We start from the raw sequence: 13,480 nt of genomic DNA, 5'->3' as shown, positions 1-13,480 counted from the left end.
GGAAATATGCTCAATTCCTGGATACTAATGCTCACCTTTTATTTCACCCTTCTTTTTATTTCTCCCTCCAAGCTCTCTCCAAGTGAGTTCTTTTCTGTCTTCCCCGTTTCTTTTGTTCTATACAATTTTTTGAATCACATGGGTTGAAAACATAGTACTTACGACAAAAAACTACAACTCTCACTGAAATATTTATCAGCTTTCCTTTAACTGTTCTCCAGTTACCTTTCCTCCTCTCACATTCTGCTTGTCATGCTCGTTATTTTTCAGAAGAGTGTATTTTGTCCTACACTAAAAAGTAACAATTATCCCTTATTTCAATAAGGTGACTCAATTTCATATAATTATATCTTAAGCATGAAAATATTTAGTTTCCATGGCCTTTTTCAGTTGAGAAACACCTGGTTCTGTTTTTATCCCTTTAATTGCTGCTAGCCCACCTGGATTGACATTTCAAGCCTACCAAAAAAAAAAGAAAAAAAGAAAATTTAGAGAGCAGAACACAGCAACCAGCTCTGCATTCTCAACCTGACATCATCTCACAACACAGAATCAAAGAACAACCAAGATACTCAAAAGTCTAAAACAGTGAAACCCCTCCTTGGGATTTTTGTTTTTGAAGCAAAAACAACCTCAGGAGGAGCCAATAAATTAAAACATCTTGTATATTTACATTTCATGCAAGGTTAGAATTTTTTTCTCCTAGATACGCCATGCCTTTATTTTTCATTGGGCTTGTAGCATGTATTTTCATTAGATAAGCATCATTATTGAGTTCTGTTATATCCAAAACACTTACTTAAATACACAACTGTGCTTAATGACAGTGAACAAAACAGCAAGAATTGTGCAGCTAGCATGCTCTTCCCCAGTACATTTTTGTAGTGAGCACTCTTCCAACAAAACTTCTTGTCCTGGATTCATTCTCTGCACAGCAGCTCTGTGGCCAGCTTCAGCAGCAACTACTCAGCAGCATAACTGCATTTTGTATGGGGCTCTCGTCCTAAAGCCTACGTTCTACTGAGAAAACAAGGAAGCTAAATTTTTTAAAAGCCATTAAGAAGCAACATAAATTATGATAATAATGATTTATCTTCTAGAACTGTTGCATTTGACTACTAACTAAAAACCAAGCAGCCGTTTACCCGGTGCTTTCAGGACACTTCTGTGCCCCTGAAGCCAGCTATGGGGAGGGGGCAGGAAAGCTGCAGCCCAGAGCTGAAGCAGCAGCTCCTGAAGGATGCTCAGCTACAGCCTCTCCTCTCCCCAGGAGAGTCTTGCCACCCAGAGCTGCGCTGGACCACCCCTCCATTGAACGGCGTGACAGCTCCACTCCCTGAACAAGGCACAGAAGGTGAGACCAGTCCTGCTTCTGCCTTTCCACCCCATCCACTTTCACATCAAAAAGGCCAGAATTGCAGAAGCTTCAGATAGGTGTCCACCTTTACAGTGGCTAACGCTCTCATTTAAGTCACTTTAGGAGCTCAATGGCTCACACCTTTTATTGACTGGCCATGAAACTCACTGAATATTGTGAGGTGTTGATTGGTAACACAGCAGCTTGACAGCTGGTTGTGGAACCACAAGTGGAAGGAAATAAATGCATAAAACTATAAAAAAATAGCCAGCAATAAAGTCTGGAAATAAATGCAGTGTATATTTCTGGGTTTAGAGGTCTATCCAGGTCGTTGCTAGTGCAGCCAGTCTCAAATCTCCCACTGTTCCTTGGTGTGGCTCTTCTGCAACGCTGGGAGTGCTGGCATTTGCAAATAATTTCCAAGCAGATGGTTATGGATAGATCCTGAGACCAGTGGGAATTATTAGTCCAGCAGGACTCATAGCAGCAATATTGTATCAATCTGACCCATATCCGTGTTACCTTTGAGTCCCCACCACAGGCTCGTTCTTCAAATTCTAATATCTCCAGAGTAGAGGCTCTGCTGTGGAATGCACATGGAAAAAGTAATGCTTCCAAAAGGCTACACACAACAAACTTCAAAAAAAAAAAAAAAAAAGAAAAAGACAAAAGCAAATAAAGCCCAAACAAACCCAGACACATTAGTGATTGTTGTCTCCACAGTAATCATGGCAGAGGAACACAGTGCATGAGTCCATCCCAGCTTGCCAAGCTGCAAATGCCTGGCCAAAATAGCATCTGAAAATGATCTGCAGTCACTTGCTATAGAAATACTTCCCTGTCAGCTCAGCAGCCATGGGAAAGCCTTGAATTAGACTATTAGCAGGCCTCCACCAGGTCACTCTGTGCTGCTCCTCAGGATTCAAGTTCACTTTGGCACAATGCAAGAAAGCTACCGATTCCCGGCAGTAGAGATCTTCTTGTACTTGTGTATGAAAGCATCCGTCTTTCCAAGGCTAACTCCATAGACGCCATCTGGCAGCAGAGACCCAAAATATGTCTGTTGGCTCCTGGGACAGGATTCTTCAACACCATTCACCGAAGAGGAAGAATTCCCACCAACATTCAGGGCTTTTGCAGCGGTGGTTTCACTCGCGCCATCAGAACTGGCATTAGGAGAGCCATTTTCAGCACCGCTGGTAATGCTGGTTGCGAGCTCGTGGAGATCTTGGCTCAGCAGCAACACGATAGTGCCTCCAACACGAAGTACTCTGGCAATTGCAGGAAAAAGAAAGGTCAGGTGTACACCCTGCCTGGCATTCATTCATCTCTGCAGAACTCAACGCTGCTGACACTTCAGATGCCAGTTGCATTTGATAAGGGACCCAGGCACATCAAAGGTCGTGACTCAGCTCAGTAACCCACATCTCCAAATGGAATTTAAATTCCCTGTCTTCATAACTCTTCCCAAATGGGAGAACTGGGCCCTATCCTGACTCACAAACATTTCTTCCATTGGGATTTCTTTCCATTGGGTTAGCAGGGAAGATGGACTCAGTTTTTTTGCTCTTGCTATGCTTCCAAGGATGGAGGGCAGCATCACCTTCAAACCCTGGTTTTGGGTCATGTGGGCCTCCACCAGTCTGCAAAGGAACAGCTTCCCAGGGCAGCAAGACCTTCTCAGGCTGGTAAGGCAATTCTGAAGCTGACTTTTCCCTTTGGAGACTTTAAGTCTGTGTTCCACTGATCCTTAATGGCTTTCAAACTCAGGAAACAGAGAAAAATTAACCACTTGCAATTAATTTTTCTTAGTATGTGAGGAAACATTGCACTTGGCCTTGAAAGAGGGGATAAAAAAGACTATCCTGGCTCTGCGCACAGCAAGTGGACTGAACAGTGGTAATGGACCCTTCCTCACCTCCACCTTCCCAAGGCAATATTTTGCCTCAGATGGCCCAACAGAGCAAGTTAAGACCAGAAGACAAGCATGGCCAAAGGGAGGGATGGTCAGTGCAAGCTGACATAACATTGCCCTGCCAGGCTGTGGAGCTACCTCACCTTCTTCACCATCTTTCCACCACACTCCTGCATTGGCAAAGACCAATCCTACAGAAAGAGCTTGTTTTCAGCCAAGAAATGATATAATAAAGGGGCAGACAGTTTGAACTGCCCGTTAGAAGCAGCCTGCTGTTAGCTTGGCTCAACTCTGCCACAAATTAAATGGGTGAGAGACAAAAGGAGGCATCTAAGAGCAGGTGGCTAGCTGGATATTCCAGTGCACGCTAAGAGAAAGGAAAATGCATACCACCATTTCTGGTCTGAGATCATTCTTGCAGGTAAAAAGCTTGGTTATGAACCCAAAAGGAAAGCCTATGATTTTATATAAGCAGGCCTCAGCCATGAAAGGATTACTGCTTTATTTGCTTGGCCATGCTCTAAATTTGTCCAGGTCATCCTCTCCTCTTTCTGCCTTGTAAAGAACATCTGTGAGTGTGACGCACAAATATTTCACCATCATGCCTTGTAAGGAATATTTGTGAGTATGGCTCAGACAACGAGCTCGTTCCTTGTCAGCCAGTCACTTCCATCAGCGTGTCCACAGCTTGCAAGACAAGCCACAACAGCCTCTAAGGGACAAGTAAAGGACTCAGACTTTCACAGCCTGCACAAGACCAGACTACTGAGCTGGAGAGTGTTTGGAATAAAGCAAACCTGACGCTGACTCAATGCTTAGGACCCCAAACCACCACGATATTTATACCAAACCCCAAGCATGTCAAAGGCCACACATACCTTTCCATTTCCTGGAGAATATCTGGCAGGAGCTGTATGTCTTTTGTGATCTTGAACTTCTTCCCAAACGGAATATCCGAAATCACAGCATCAAATCTTTCTGAAGGCAATGGCAATGCTGCAGAATTAAAGGCAAGTCTTTAGGTCTGATTATGTGAAAAATGAACAGCAGCTATGCCCCCATTCACCTGACAGAATTCTCTGCCAGCTCTTTCGTCAGTTATACACCCAGATTCCTAGCTCCTTCTGTACTTATCCTCACAAACAGCACTACGAAGCCACCAACCCAATGGAGACTGGGAAGAAACGAAGGCATGAGAGCATGGCTTCGCTTGCAGAATCCCCATTACTGGTGATATGTTTGCCCTGAATAGCATGACTGCATGGTACCAAACTGCTGCTTCTGAACTCACAGTACAGCTTTACAAGCAAAATGCAGAAGAAGAGCTAAGCTTGCAAGCACTTTACTTGGTCCTGATGTTCAGATACACACCTCTGAATGGCAAGGAGCATGTTAAATTTCCCTCCACCCCTCTCTTACCCGCCCATAAGAATCTGGTTACAGCCAGAATCACTTGGATTCTGTCAGAGCTAGTGTCTTTGAACTATCTCCCCAGTTTCTGCATCCTGGGAATAGTCAGTTCTCTTGTCCATGATGCTGCACCACACCCTTGTGGTGATGAAGGTGGCCCACATACCAGGCTGTGCTGGCCAGAGCGTAGCCAAGCATGTGACAGGACAAGACTATGAATTCTCCATCCCTCAGGATGCTCAAAACTCAACTGGACAAGGACCTGAGCAACCTGACCCCGCTTTGGGGTTAGCCCTGATCATAGAATCATAGAATCATTGAGGTTGGAAGAGACCCTTGGGATCATCGAGTCCAACCATCTACCCTACTCTACAAAGTCCTCCCCTACACCATATCCCTCAGTACCGCATCCAAGCAGACGACCTCCAGCTAACCCCAAAGCTGGGTCAGGTTGGTCTCACCTAAACCCTACAGTGATTCTATGCCAGCATTTGCACAACTGGCTAGAGATGTTTCTTGGACCATCCTTGGATCAACACTTGCAGCACAACAATCTTCTCTACAAGTGAAAGGACAAGTTACCTACGGTCCTTCTCAAAACATGCAGAAGTAACAGCTTTTGACCACTGACAAAGACAGCAATTACTTGTTCAGTATTAGAAAGGCTTCAACAAAGTACCTTCTGTTACCCTAAAAGCCAAGGCCAATCACAGCTTTTAAGCAAGAAATAAAGCTATATATATTCTTATAAAAAAGAAATAATATTTTTTACAATCCTGCCAAGAAATAAATATTGCAAGACAAAAAAAATATGCATACTTCCTCATCCATGCACAGGTAAAATCACTCAGCTTTTGTCTGTCATTAATTTCATAAAGGACTAATTTAGACTTGGACTTTGAGGTCCAGAACAAGGTGATGAAATATTACACTCTCCCCAGACTAGCTCATGAAGCCAGCAAACAGATTCGTTCTTGCAGGAGAAAGGTGTCATCATTTAAAAGACTCCTACTGCAAAACATCCACAATTCAACACTGAGCTTAGTGAGTCTCCACTATTACTCATTTGGTACATTTAAGTTACAAGCCACATTTTATCTGGATTTGCCCTTGCTGTGTTCCATTAGACACAAAAAAAAATCTTACACAGTATGTACTCTTCGTGCTATTCACCCATTTACCATTAAGACAGACACTGCTGTCCATGTCTGACAATTACTATTCTCATGATCTTCTGCCAAGTTTATTCTTGCCAATGTTCAGAGGGGGAGAGAACAAATAATTACCCGTCTGCTGGCACCACGGGGTCACTGCTCGGCTACTTGTCAAGAGTTAGCTCTGCTACACACCACCTCAAGAGAACCTGTATAACCCCAGAACACAGAAAACTTCACGTGTCTCACTTGGAAAGCTGACAGACATACCTTTCACAGAGGCTTTAAGTAACTCAATCTTATCCATCAGGCCTGCAGTCCTGATATTCATATCTGCACCCTCTAACTGTGAATCACTTATGTCAGCGCCCCAATACCAGGCTTCCTGTTCAGAGAGAAAGAAAAAAAGTCATCTAGTTGACAAACAGGTGTATTTATTTTATAAACCCTTCTCAGAACTGAGAACAAAGATCAACACACAGACCCAGAGGACATAAGAATGGGGGAAATCCGTGCTGTCTTCACTCCTTTCACATTCTGCTCAAGACACTTGTAACTTACAGAAATATTTATGGACGAGAAGCTCAACATGAGCCGGCAGTGTGCGCTGGCAGCCCAGAGACCCAACCATGTCCTGGGCTGCATCAGGAGAAGTGTGGCCAGCAGGTCACAGGAGGTGATTCTGCCCCTCTGCTCTGCACTCGTGAGACCCCACCTGGAGCTCTGTGTCCAGCTTTGGAGTCCTCAGCACAGAAAGGACATGGACCAGCTGGAACAGGTCCAGCGGAGGGCCACGAAGATGATCAGAGGGATGGAGCACCTCTCCTATGAAGACAGGCTGAGGGAGCTGGGATTGTTCAGCCTGGAGAAGAGAAGGCTCCAGGGAGACCTTATAGCAGCCTTTCAATACCTGAAGGGTGCCTATAGAAAAGCTGGAGAGGGACTCTTTGCCAGGAGGTGTAATGACAGGACAAGGGGAAACGGTGTTAAATTGGAAGAAAAAAGATTCAGATTAGATCTCAGGAAGAAATTTTTTACTATGAGGGTGGTGAGACACTGGCCCAGGTTGCCCAGGGAAGTTGTGGATGCCCCATCCCTGGAGGTGTTCAAGGCCAGGCTGGATGTGGCCTTGAGCAACCTGCTCTAGTGGGAGGTGTCCCTGCCCAGGGCAGGGGGATTGGAACTCAATGATCTTTGAGGTCCCTTCCAACCCAAACCATTCTATGATTCTATGTTTGAGGCTACGTCCAAACAGCAAGACCCCAGCTGGCTACAGCCAGCCATGCTGCCTCTAACACTGACACCTGACCATACTGTCCCAGTGTCACCTCAGCTCCCAGGGTAAGTCCAGGCAGTTTTAAAAGCCCATGGCTGCCTCACAAACCCTGTGGTATAAATCCAGGTCTGTCAGCACCTGCCTCGCAAGTATGTAGGACTTTCTTTTACACTCCTGTGAAGGAACACTTGTACTACAACACTTTTAACAACTGCCTAGAAAGATCAGTTTGGTTCCAGCTTTCCAGTAATGGACTTTGCTGTGAAGGTTTTCCTTGATGTGACTACAAGCCACCTGGCAAAGGCCCTGTTGCCACTGTGATACTCACGGGCCACTCTTTGGCAGCTTCCAGCAGTATTGTTCCCAGCCCACACATGGGATCCAGCACAGAGGCACCTGCCTACAGAAATACAGGGGTTATTGCATCCCAAGAAAGACAGACTCCTTTCCCAGGACAAAGCTGACTCAGGGATGTACACATCACCTCCATACTCCCACCGAATCCAACCGAGGTAACAATAACCACTGGCTTACCAGGACAAACTTCCTTGTAAGATAATACAGTAAAAAGCATTCCTAGTTTCACTGAAGACAACGCATGAATGCATCTAGCCTTGATGTGACATTTAGGGGGGAAAAAATTATGAATGGACTGCAACTAGAACATCTCTTTTACGAGGAGAGGCTGAGGGACTTGGGTCTTTTTAGTCTGGAGAAGAGAAGGCTGAGGGGGGATCTGATCAATGCTTATAAATACTGAAAGGGTGGGTGTCAGGAGGATGGGGCCGGTCTTCTTTCAGTGGTGCCCAGGGACAGGACAAGAGGAAATGGGCACAAACTTGAATGCAGGAAGTTCCATCTAAACATGAGGAGGAACTTCTTTGCTGTGAGGGTGGCAGAGCCCTGGTAGAGGCTGCCCAGGGAGGTGTGGAGTCTCAGTCTCTGGAGACATTCAAACCCACCTGGACACATTCCTGTGGGACCTGCTCTGGGTGGACCTGCTCTGGCAGAGGGTTGGACTGGGTGATCTCCAGAGGTCCCTTCCAACCCCTGCCATTCCGTCATTCTGTGACTGCAGACAAATATTGCTACCAAATTAATCTGTGGCAAACATCACACCGCCTTCTGTTTTCCTTTGGGAGAACAATCACAACCAAGGTTTAAAGCCTGGACTGTGAAAAAATCTTGCCATTTAGACATATATATTCATACAAGGAATAACAGCTGGGATTACAGCAGCTGTCTGGCTGACCAGCAGGTGACAGCACACTCTGAGCACAGATAAGGCAAACCCTGTCCACATGTATTAGAGCATGGAGCATTAAAATCATCACACTTCTTCAAAACTTCTAGCTCCGAGGAGCAGTGACCCCCTCTTCATTTGGGACTCTATGTGTTTGCCACGAACATTCACTTACACTAATTTCAGCCAGAGATGCCATGGCCCATGCAACTGTTGATCTCAGTCCTGCTGTTTTGATATACTCTCTGTTTGCCAACGGAAGCCTGCAGACAGCAAAAAAATCCATGTAGGATAACAGTGCAACCTCCCAGAAAAGCCCATGTAATATGAAAGAACAAGTGAACTGGACACATCTGGAGACAGACAGATAGAAACCACAGTCTGCTTTTGTTCATAACTCACTGCAACATCTGGCCTATGTGCTCAGATAAGCTCCAGACAGACCTCATGACTAATGTGACAGTCCAGTGCGTATTAAACCAGGAGATAAACCATCACAGTGGAAAGCAAGACTATTAAGAAGCTGTGCCTGTTCTGATAATGCTCAGACAAATCTGGTGAGGAGAATGCCTACCTGAAAAGAGGAATCCCCACCACAGTGTGAATGTCATTAAGATGCACAAAGATCTGAAAGAGAAAAAAAATAGCATTAGAAACCCTCAACCTGGCATGACAATAGCTTTAACTCATTTAAACCAGACACAGAAGATGTTCCTATGAACTTCTGATCCTAGTTTTTAAGAACAAACATGCATGGTTTAGACAATTATGAATAATTGGAAGAAATCGTACTAGGTAATCTGAATGCCACTTTAAAGAGGATTTCATATTTAAGCAAGCTGGGAGGGTAATCTGGTCAGCCAGGAATCCATCAGCAAGCACTTGAATCTTTAAGGGAACAGATTTTTGTAACAATGAATGGGTATTTTTAATTATGAAGCCATTTACCCTAAGCAGAAGAAGATTATTCACTGTATACTATCAATCATCTGTTCACACAAGCACTTTAAGCAAACCCAAACAAGTTCCACTAAGCAGTATTTCAGATGGAAGGCAGACATGATTAATCCGTCCAGAAATGAAGGCAGCTCAAAGAAATTGTCCTCCTGTCCCATAGAGAGCATCCCAAAAAGACGACTGAGCTCCACAACAGGTCTTGCAGAACCGTAATCGTTCCCCAGGAAGCCCAAAGAGAAACATGCTGCTGCTGAAAAATCCCAGTCCTCAGCACTTGAACGGTTTCAAAGCAAACATCTGGACAAGAACAAAAGCCCCATTTGAGTCTCAACAATGCTGTGTTTGATACACAGCCTGGAAAAACCAGAGCCAGTAGAGGAACCCAGAGCTTTTACAGAAGGCCTCAGACCTGCCAGTATCAGTGCTTAGAGCAGCTTCCATACCTCAAGCAGAGGGATGGAGAAACAGCTTGTCGAGTGCACGGAGTCCTTTCCAAGGACTCCAGACACTCTGCACCACGGAGGATGCCTTAAGGCTTGGTTGTCATGGACAAGGAGGAGGCTCTTCCATACACAGCATTCTCAAGTTGAGTTCCTTGAGAACATGGCCTTGCTGCTGGCTCCCTTTCCCCTGCAGAGGCTGACCCAGCTGTCCAACAGCTTGGGTGACCTTTCCAGCAGAGTCCAGCAGTCTGTACACCTGCTGGATCCCCAGACATGAGGATGGATCCCATATGGATCCTTGCCCTGACATACAGGCCCATACTAGTCTGGTATTTAAGTGGCCTGGAAGGCATGCAACCAGTGGCTACCGGAAAGCTTTGCTGAGCGCTACCAGATGATTTCCAGTTAAATTCAGCAGCAGAAAGAAACAAGGAGGAGACCACAGTCCCATGCACTAAGAGAACAGAGAACAAAACAAGAGATATTGGGGGCAATTTTGGAAGTAGCAACAGGCCATCTGGCAGACAAGCACCACTACCTCTAGATCGGGGTCCCGCAGATCAGCCCGCCACCCACACTGCTTCATGAGCGCGACGCCAACGGCTCTTCCGATCTCCTGCAAGGGGGAAGAACAGTCACAGGCAGTAAAAATAACAGAATTAAGAAAACTACAGATCACAGCTTTTGTTACTATCAGGAGCTGAGAGTCTAGCAGATACGTAAATGCCTAACTAAAAGGATTAAAGGCGCCTTTCACAAATATGAGCAAAACCAAACAGTGAATAACACCACCAGAAAGAACCAGTTTATAAGCTTGCAAAATAAATGGAGGGGTTGCAAAAAGCTTCTGCATTTATGTTCCCCAGCACACTCAAAGAGCTATCGGCTCAAACCGGCCACAGTGGACAAACAGAAGGACGCTCCAAGTCAAGTCTTCATGTGGAAAGAATGACCAAAAGTTCACCAAGAGCTCACTCCTGAGCAACCACCAAACACCACTAGGGACCACCCAAACCTTCCATGCAGCCCCTAACAGACTTAATGCACATGTGCCAGGGTGATGTGAATATTATAATGAGTTCTGGGAAATGTAATGACTATACATATTCTGTATGGATATAAGTCTCTGTGAATCTCACATTTGGTGGACGTGTTGGGTGGAGAGATCCCCCACGTCCCTGGTGCCAAACAAAAACAATGCCTGCTTTTTAAGACTACATTGCTGTTAAGAGGTTCACTCTTTATTTTGGTGATGCCTTGACTGCACAATCCTCACAAATACCTCTTAAAAAGAGTCTCTCTTTATCCCAAGGAGAACAATCTATACAAAGCCCACAAGAGGTACAACAGGGCAGAGCAGGTCAGTGAGGGGCAGAGCAAACACACCACAGGACTACATGACTATCAGATGGAGAGCAGGAGGCTGAAGGTCAAGTCCTGTCCAAGGTAAACAAAAGTTGTCATCAATGTAGAATTATATAATCACACGCACAAAATATGGCTGTAAACTAAATTAACTAAGAGAAAAATCTGAAAGCACACAACTACAACATGCAGTTTTAATGCTTTTAAGGCATCTGGAAAGCTTTGACTATCATCAGTGTGTGACAGTTCAAACACACAGCACAAATTTAAGCAACCACTTGTGCTGCCAGGCTCACACATCCCATCTTCCCAGTAATGAAGCTGGGACTGTACTAAAGTGCTGTAAAGTATTAGCTTTAGAAGGAACAAAAAAAAATTAGTGAAAATACTGTTACTTTCAAGTAACAGAAATCTCCATAAATTGCAGTTACACAGGGTTTGTTTTTTTTATTTTCCTCACAGTAGAAAGATATAGATGAGAAGAGCGCTGAATGGAAAGGGCCCCTGGAAGTCTCTGCTCCAGCACTCTCTCCCAAGGACAAAGATCCACTTCACCCAGGACACATCCCAGGGCTGCACCACCCTTGAGGGGAACAAGAAGTTCTCCCCAGTACCCAACCAGAGCCCACCGAAGCTGCAAGTTCTGGCTTTTGTCCTTTCACACTGTCTGCCACAACTAAGAGGAGTCTGGCTCTTCTGCCCTTGACACAGCCCTTTAAGTAGCCATAAACTACTATCAGGTTGCTCCTCAGACTCCACCAGATCTCACAAGCCCAGCCACCTCAGCCTTTACTTATCCTCAATAAAAGGCATTGATTTGAAAAATATTTAGGGTAACACTGCCCAGAAATTTAACAACAGCCTTTCTATTTCCATTTGTTTAAGGTAAATGCAGGTTAAGGGATTATTTTTTTTTTTTGAGAAAATACAGAAAAGCTCTCCATCAGTTTGTTATGCTAAAACATACGACACACAATTGAAATGACACATAAACTGCACATCTCCCTTCACCTTTGAAACATAGATAGTTTAGCATACCTGTGAAGGAAGTATTTTGGCAATCGCTCCGCTACAACGACAAGAAACTCTGAAACTGAAGCTGAGCTGCTCATTATTCACAGCAGGCTTCTCTCCACTGCCTTGGGAAGGGTCTTCTAAGGAAGTCTCACTTTCAGTCCAGCAGTCCTGATTGCTCTTTCTCTCTGGTACCACACACCTCTCTCCAGCTCCTGTCTGACATTCCTCTGACACAGTTACGCTCACTTGTTCTGTTTTCTGCCTTTTAGTTGCAGTATTTGTCTCTTCTTCTGGTTTTCTCTTTAGAGGCAATCGGTTTTCTTGAACAGCGTCATCTTTTTTCCCCTCATTCCCATGAAAGTTTCTCCAAATAGAGATAACATCCAGCCAATACTTTGGCTCCTCGGTGACAAGGCTTTTAATTTCATGCAGCATTTTCCCTGGAAGAAAAAGCAGTTCTGGGGTAAGTAGTTCGGTCTCAGCATTGGATTTTTCCTACAGATTGAGAAGAGTTGTTAACAGAGACTATGTTCAGGCTCCATTCGTGTGTGAATCCAGGAACCCCAGCAGCAGCACAGGCACTGCTGAGCTCTCAACACCCCCACACACCCCCAGCAGGGACCCAGGTATCCCTCCCATGACAAGCTCTACAGAACCAAGATTCAGCTGCACAGGAGTTGGATTCTGCAGAAGAATTCAGCAGCTCTAGAGAACCAGACCACCAGGGACAGAGGACCAGCCTCCCCAGAAAGGACTTGGTCTTGGACTAGAGATGTGGGACACTCCCCGGGACTGAAAGACAGACATGAACAGGAATTACTTTGATTTGGCTCACAATAAAAAGCCACAAGTTTATGTCTCCTTGCTATTCATCATCCTGCCTTCAATCCTGCAGGGTTCTTCTACACGTGCCCAAACTTACACCCGTGGCTAATCGTCCTCTTGAGCTTACGACGGTAAGAGAGACACAAGGAATACACAGGCCAATTCACTTAAAAACCTTGAAGCTGGTCAAGGCTGGGGGGTGGTGTGAAAAGGAAAGGTATTTCCTTTTCTCATTTAGAATCATGGTTAACTTTGATCCTCAAAGCTGAAGGTCACCTGTGATCTCCCAGATAAAACCCCATCAGCATGCAGATACCAATCCGTCTTACTCAAAGTTCTTATTCATGTTCTCACTGACAAAGAACAAGACCTGAGAAACTGAGATTTACAAGAAATCTCTGTGCTGAAGAGTTAAGTGACACAGGATATACGTCTCAATCCACTTTGCCTAACGGAAAATATGATTCATTGTTAAAATGCATACAAGGGGTCCAGAACTGGACTGAAGTTTCATTTTG

General features: G+C 44.9%; 1 protein-coding gene across 2 annotated transcripts in view; it reads right to left on the bottom strand.

The window, feature by feature from the left end:
• Positions 1-651: 651 nt before the first annotated feature.
• THUMPD2 (THUMP domain containing 2) overlaps positions 652-13,480 on the bottom strand; it is a 15,087-nt gene continuing 2,258 nt past the window's right edge. The window contains exons 3-10 of one of the 2 annotated variants that reach the window (XM_014964551.1): positions 12,159-12,577; positions 10,294-10,371; positions 8,930-8,982; positions 8,531-8,618; positions 7,441-7,512; positions 6,107-6,221; positions 4,151-4,268; positions 652-2,628 (exon numbers count right to left, since the gene is read on the bottom strand). In XM_014964551.1, the coding sequence (XP_014820037.1) occupies positions 2,310-2,628; positions 4,151-4,268; positions 6,107-6,221; positions 7,441-7,512; positions 8,531-8,618; positions 8,930-8,982; positions 10,294-10,371; positions 12,159-12,577 (1,262 nt within the window). In that variant the 3' untranslated portion in view covers positions 652-2,309. The remainder of the gene's footprint in view (positions 2,629-4,150; positions 4,269-6,106; positions 6,222-7,440; positions 7,513-8,530; positions 8,619-8,929; positions 8,983-10,293; positions 10,372-12,158; positions 12,578-13,480) is intronic. The other variant, XM_014964552.1, reaches the window with a different exon arrangement.

This window comes from Calidris pugnax, unplaced genomic scaffold (genome assembly GCF_001431845.1).
Source record: "Calidris pugnax isolate Ruff unplaced genomic scaffold, ASM143184v1 scaffold219, whole genome shotgun sequence".
Classification (NCBI taxonomy): domain Eukaryota; kingdom Metazoa; phylum Chordata; class Aves; order Charadriiformes; family Scolopacidae; genus Calidris; species Calidris pugnax.
Note: the sequence above shows the minus strand (reverse complement) of the source record. Positions and strands in the feature narration are given on the sequence as shown.